This window comes from Rhagoletis pomonella, unplaced genomic scaffold, assembly GCF_013731165.1.
Source record: "Rhagoletis pomonella isolate Grant_MI unplaced genomic scaffold, Rhpom_1.0 Rhpom_scaffold_00002, whole genome shotgun sequence".
Lineage (NCBI taxonomy): Eukaryota > Metazoa > Arthropoda > Insecta > Diptera > Tephritidae > Rhagoletis > Rhagoletis pomonella.
Window position 1 is genome coordinate 21,646,256 of NW_023458556.1, and position 5,780 is coordinate 21,652,035.

General features: G+C 37.9%; 1 protein-coding gene across 2 annotated transcripts; it reads left to right on the forward strand.

The window, feature by feature from the left end:
* Window positions 1-1,048: 1,048 nt before the first annotated feature.
* On the forward strand, window positions 1,049-5,780 carry LOC118733280 (type II inositol 1,4,5-trisphosphate 5-phosphatase-like). Of its 2 annotated transcripts, none has more exons than XM_036462616.1 (11): window positions 1,049-1,312; window positions 1,371-1,654; window positions 1,713-1,899; window positions 1,976-2,255; window positions 2,338-2,511; window positions 2,566-2,904; window positions 2,964-3,188; window positions 3,254-3,920; window positions 3,988-4,174; window positions 4,246-4,470; window positions 4,532-5,780. In XM_036462616.1, exons 2-11 carry the CDS (start codon window positions 1,448-1,450, stop codon window positions 4,774-4,776), a joined length of 2,736 nt encoding a protein of 911 aa, XP_036318509.1. In that variant the 5' UTR covers window positions 1,049-1,312; window positions 1,371-1,447; the 3' UTR covers window positions 4,777-5,780. The 2 variants fall into 2 exon arrangements, with proteins under 2 accessions (XP_036318509.1, XP_036318510.1); XM_036462617.1 differs by having other exon boundaries at window positions 1,374-1,654.

The window sequence follows — 5,780 nt, forward strand, 5'->3', positions numbered from 1 at the left end:
GTGTTTAAAACATTTCTAAGGTTATGCAAAAAGAAGATTGTTGAAACAAGGCTCCGTGCCATCAATTTACAAGCCCGGTGATGAAAACCCGGAGCGTTCGCAAAGAGTTCATCGTCGTCAAAATACGTCGTTAATATTGGGTTTCATTGGAACGATATCCTTATTTGATGCTGTGGGCAGGCGTCACAGTTTCAGGTAAAAATTCTTGCTTATGCCTTGGCAGTTTAATTTTATGTTGGCATTGTATTTCCTGAAATAAGTACGCATTGGAAGTTAGTAAAAAGTAATGTATTGTCGCAGATGCTACTTACCATGCTAAGAGCACGCCCTTGCTCAACGAATTGGCCCTTTTACGCTGTTTCCTGGTTAGCGCTCTTCGATTCTCTGTAGTCTTTCTGGCATCGTATAGCTTCTATATTTGTTTCCAAGCCTTGGAGCTATGCACTATTTGCTGTGGCTTCAATTTCATTTGGAAATCTTACTCGTTCCATTTGCCAGCGCAACGGCGGCCACAGAATGCAATTTTTATTTGAACGCCCTACCCACTACCTGAAATAAAATAATAATATAAATAATGTAAAAGAAACACAAAATAAATTTACCGTCTTCTCGATTCAATAAATTGCCACCAGATTGTTTTATTTTAGACTTTCAACTAAATTTTATGCTATATTTACTTTTTTTCGTCGAAATTGTATGCGATTTGACAGATCGCCAACAACAACTTTTATATTATGACGTAGATGCGCAGAACGAAAAATTTTTGCACCCCTATCGGCGCAATCTTTGTATTCTATCATTCTTGTCTTCAAACTAACCACAAATACCTCCAGAGATGTTCAGTATGAAAATTTCAATTTATGATAATACGCCCCTACCTGGCTACGCCCATGATACAGTCTATTTAACGTTCTCTGAAAACGCCTTCCAGTAAAAACCAGTTAAATTAGTACTAGATGCTGCGTACGCGAACAGGGCTTATATCAAAAGGCAGTTGGCAATACTAATTTTGACATTTGGTGGTTGTCAATGAATTTTCTAAGGCCAAAGCAGCAGAGCAGTAGCAGAGGAAAAATCTAATATTTTAGTCGCGTAGAAATAAATAAATTAATTAATTGGCATGTTTCAAACACATCACAAGCAAATTTAAATCACATAGAACCGAAATATCAGCAACCACATTATTTAATTACAAAAAATAATCAATATTGGAAAGTAGAAGTCGAACTTTAGCAATGAGAAGCAAAACAACACCCACAACGCCTCAGACGTCGCAGCAGTAATCGATGTCTTGCGGTCTGACGCAAAAGTCGTAAGTTTTCAATGACGTTTTTAAACAAAACAAACAGTATAAAAAGTGCTAAAAATAGCAGCAAATAAAACAACAAAAATTGGTAGAAAGCGCTATACTCGTAGATAGAATTGGGAACAATTAGTGTTAGAAAAGATGAACAGTGATTCGACGATGACTTCAACGTCTACGTCGACAACGCTATCGTCGTTAAATAGTATCCCTACTATATCGGCAGCAGTGTCTAGTACAGGACTAATTGGAAGTGGTGCCGCCGAAAGTGATGTAAGAGATGGAGAAAAGCCCGTCAATACAATTGAAGTTGTTCAACGGAAATTTAAGGACAATGAAAAAGTTTTATCGGTAATTTGATAATTAGTTAAGTTATTTCCGTAAATATTGTAATTATTGATTTTTTCAGATTTTCGAAGCCTATCAAATTATTGGCCAGGAACATCGCAGTCGATTGTTGGCGTTAGTGGTTTCAGTGGCGGGCGGAACGTATGCAGTTTTTTCATTGGCAACTGCACGATTACCCCCACGCAATGTCAACGACTTATCTATTGATAAGGTTTTCGCATTAAACGAGAGCTTTCAATTCGGAAGCGGTAATTTTTAGTCGATATATTGTTCCCCCTTATTAATTATTAAACTAATACATACTCATTAATTATTAATTTTCAGATAAAAAAGGTTCAATATCACAATTGCAATTTGATATCAGCACGGCAGATGAATCGGCCGTGAAATATTTCTATTACCCGATCATATCAACAGACGGCGCTTCAGATTTCGAAACGTTCCATGCACAAGTCGTATCAGCGAAATTTTCTATGACACACTCAACGATGACCACGGATTCGGTATTAAGTTATAGTTGGCTCAATGATTATCGACAGATTGGCGAAGTGAAACAAGAGCTGAAACGACGCGAGAACGAGTACATTGTCTTTAAAGACTATATGTAGGTATTCACGTTTACGTATAGTAGAAATCAAAAGTAATGCGTTATATTTATGTATATGTATATATATATTTTTTTTCAGAGTTTACTGCGCCACTTGGAACGTTAATAATAAACCGTATAGCGAATGTCCATTACAATTGTGGCTATCAAATGGTGATGTATCGGCGGACATATATGCAATTGGTCTGCAGGAACTAGATACGTCAGCAAAAGCCACAGCATTCGGTGAAAATCGTCCTGACCCACTATGGATGTAAGGAAAGCAAATGTTTTTATTTACGTAAAACTTCATTATACTGCTTTCCAGAAATAAAATGCTCTCAAGTCTACACAAGGATGGCGAATATGAAGAGTTAACTAGTGTGCGCCTAGTGGGTATGATGCTAACTATTATCATACGTAAGCAATTGCGGCCATATATTGCTCGTTGTCGTGTTAAAACTGTTGCTCGCGGAGTTTTCAATACACTTGGCAATAAAGGCGGTGTTGCGGTCAGCATTCAGCTGAACGAAGGCAATATCTGCTTTGTAAACTCCCATTTAGCTGCACATATGGGTTTTGTTGAGGCACGCAATGAAGACTATGCGGGTATTGTACGTGGTTTAGTTTTCGACGACGAATTAAAACGCACCATAAATGATCATGAGTGAGTGAAAGGATTTTTTATATTCGATATGGCGTATAAATTAATTTCATAATTTTCAGTCATATATTTTGGGTTGGAGACTTAAACTACCGTATTGAGGAACCACCTGGTTTGCAACTGCCATGCAATCGTGCTTCTCCAAACGCTTACGATGTACTTATGAAATATGATCAATTACGTGTTGAGATGGGTAAAGGTAACTGTTTCGATGGCTACTCTGAAGGTCCAATCAAATTTCGACCCTCTTATAAATATGATATAGGTACAGATAATTTTGATAGCAGGTAGACTACTTTATTACATAGGGTTATCTAATTTCTAAGTCATATTTATCTCCCTATTGCAATAGTGAGAAACAAAGGGCACCGGCTTTCTGTGATCGCGTGCTCTGGAAAGGGGTACGAGTTGAGCAATTAGCTTACAACAGCATCATGGAAATACGTAAGAGTGATCACAAGCCCGTTTACGCCATATTTCGTGTAAAGATTAAAAATAAAGATGAGAAACGTTACAAGCGGATACACGAAGAGGTATTGAAGTTGGTCGATAAACGTGAAAATGAAAATCAACCACAGATAATGGTCGATAAGACCGTTATTGATTTTGGCGTTGTTCGTTTCAATGAACTAGCAGTGTGTGACTTTACTGTGTCGAATAACTGTCCGATGCCGGTTGAATTTATGTTCAAAGTCAAGGACCCGCCCCTTAATGACATTTGCGAAAAGTGGTTGCAAGTAGAGCCGCGTGCCGAATTGCTCATGACCGATAGCACCAAACGTATACGAGTAAAATTACTTGCCGATGTGCGCTCCATTACTGGATTGTTGAAGAAAATACGCACTACCAATTGGAAATTCGATTTTGACATTTTGATTTTGCATGTAAAAAATGGGCCAGACATTTTTCTTACGGTAACGGGTGAATACAAGCCGAGTTGTTTTGGACTTTCAGTAGAAACACTTTGCCGCACCGAACGACCGCTAAGCGACTACACGCAAGCTCAGATTAAGGAATTGGTAAGTGGCAATAAATCCGGCCGGGGAAGCTATTTATTTTCTTTACATAATCAAATTCTCTTAATAGATGAACGATGATTCACCAGAATTCCGTGTAACAATGCCACGCGAATTCTTTTTTCTCATCGACTATCTACACAAACAGGGTGACAAAGTGGAGGGTGCTTTTGCGACATTAGAGTACAAGCATGTACGTAGCTCTCAATTTAATGTTATACGTGATTGGCTGGACACTTGGTCAGCTGCCGAGTTTCGTAAGTAGCAGATTGAATGTCAGTGTTACGCGCATTTATCAACTAAAAAATTTTTCTGAAAACTCGTACAGCTGGTACCCCACAAGCCGCTGCTGAGGCTCTATTAATGCTCTTGGACTTGCCAGAAATGCCATTGCTAGACCCATTCGTTGAAGATCTGCTGCAAACGAATACGACTGCTGAGGCAATGGAGTTAATAGCATTGCTAAGCTCGCCGCGTCGCAATGTTTTCGTGCATTTATGCATGTTTCTACGCCAAGGCATAGAGCGAGAGTACTATAATTTGCAGCAAGTTGGTATGTACATACACGCACCTAAAGTTAACACAAAGATATACAATTTTCATATTTCCCACAGCTAGCGTATTCGGACGCGTATTGTTGCGCAGCACTACTCACGGTGGACGAGATATTTATCGTGAGACGCGCTGCCGCGATTTCATGCATCGTTTCGTCAGCAGCGATGTGGGTGGCACGCTGTCAGCAGGTGTTATCGGCGTAGTTAGTGGTGTCGACGGAAGCGCTGGTGCTGGAAGCGGTGGCGGGGGCGCCAGTGGGGATGGAAATACCGGTGATTGCGTTAATGCACTCGATTCCACTTAAATACATACTGTTTGAGCTCCTGTGACTTTGTGTTTATAATTTGCAATAGTTCAACGTGAGCAATTTTCGCAATGCTATTATTCTCATTTTTTAGCTTATATAACTTAACTTTTAAAATAAGCTCGTGATTTGTGTTTGAATATATATGTATGTATGTATACTTGTTTATATGCATCCAAAAAAAGCTTCTAGCAACATGATATGTTTGCTGTCTACTTATGTACACATTAGCATAACTCGTGCATCTTTTTTAAGGTTTTACTATATGTTAGCTTCTTACTCCGATAAGAGTGCATTAATGACTTAATATGCATACCTACACTCATATGTTTGGATGCGTAATGAAGTCTCATAAAATACTTAATGTTCTGCATTTTAAACAATTAGGTAAGAGCTGGAGCTGGAGCTGTTAACGAATTTTCACACAAGTAACAAAGCTAAAATATAAAATTATTGTAGATCCTTTATGTAATTTCTAAACCACATCTAGTGCAAAGCATTTATGTAAAAGAAATTGTCGAATCACAGCATCCCCTGCGCTTATAAAATCAAAAATCCCTAGAATTAATCGATCTATATTGAACATATTGAGTCCTAACCGTCAGAAAAATATCGCATACTTTTTTCGGCGGTTAGGGCTCGATATAGTGAAGAATACTTTTTAATTTGGTAGTACTCGGCTCGCCATCACATTATTTACATACTTAAAATTATTTGCTTTAGTTGAATATGTACATTCTCTAAAGTGGCGTATGAAAAGGGATTCATTTTTACTGCATTGAATTGCAGCTTGTTGCATTTGTTTCCATATTTTGCAGTAGAGAAATTGAATCAGTAAAAGCAAAAATATATAGAGTAATCAAACAATAGCATAGCGAAGCATCTATGAATAAATTTATTTCATAGTATTCAATTTAGTCATAAGTTGATAATAGTTAATTGTCGATGTATTAATACTGTCATAAAGTTGTGCAAGTGAAATTATTAAAAAGTGCAAAGTATCC

What these genes read in the sequence shown, in the direction of transcription:
- LOC118733280 (XM_036462616.1), top strand. Translation starts at nt 1,448, where the DNA reads ATGAACAGTGATTCGACGATGACTTCAACGTCTACGTCGACAACGCTA. An exon ending in ATTGTCTTTAAAGACTATAT is followed by an intron (nt 2,256 to 2,337) that starts GTAGGTATTCAC and finishes ATTTTTTTTCAG; the next exon opens with AGTTTACTGCGCCACTTGGA. An exon ending in TTGGTCAGCTGCCGAGTTTC is followed by an intron (nt 4,175 to 4,245) that starts GTAAGTAGCAGA and finishes AAACTCGTACAG; the next exon opens with CTGGTACCCCACAAGCCGCT.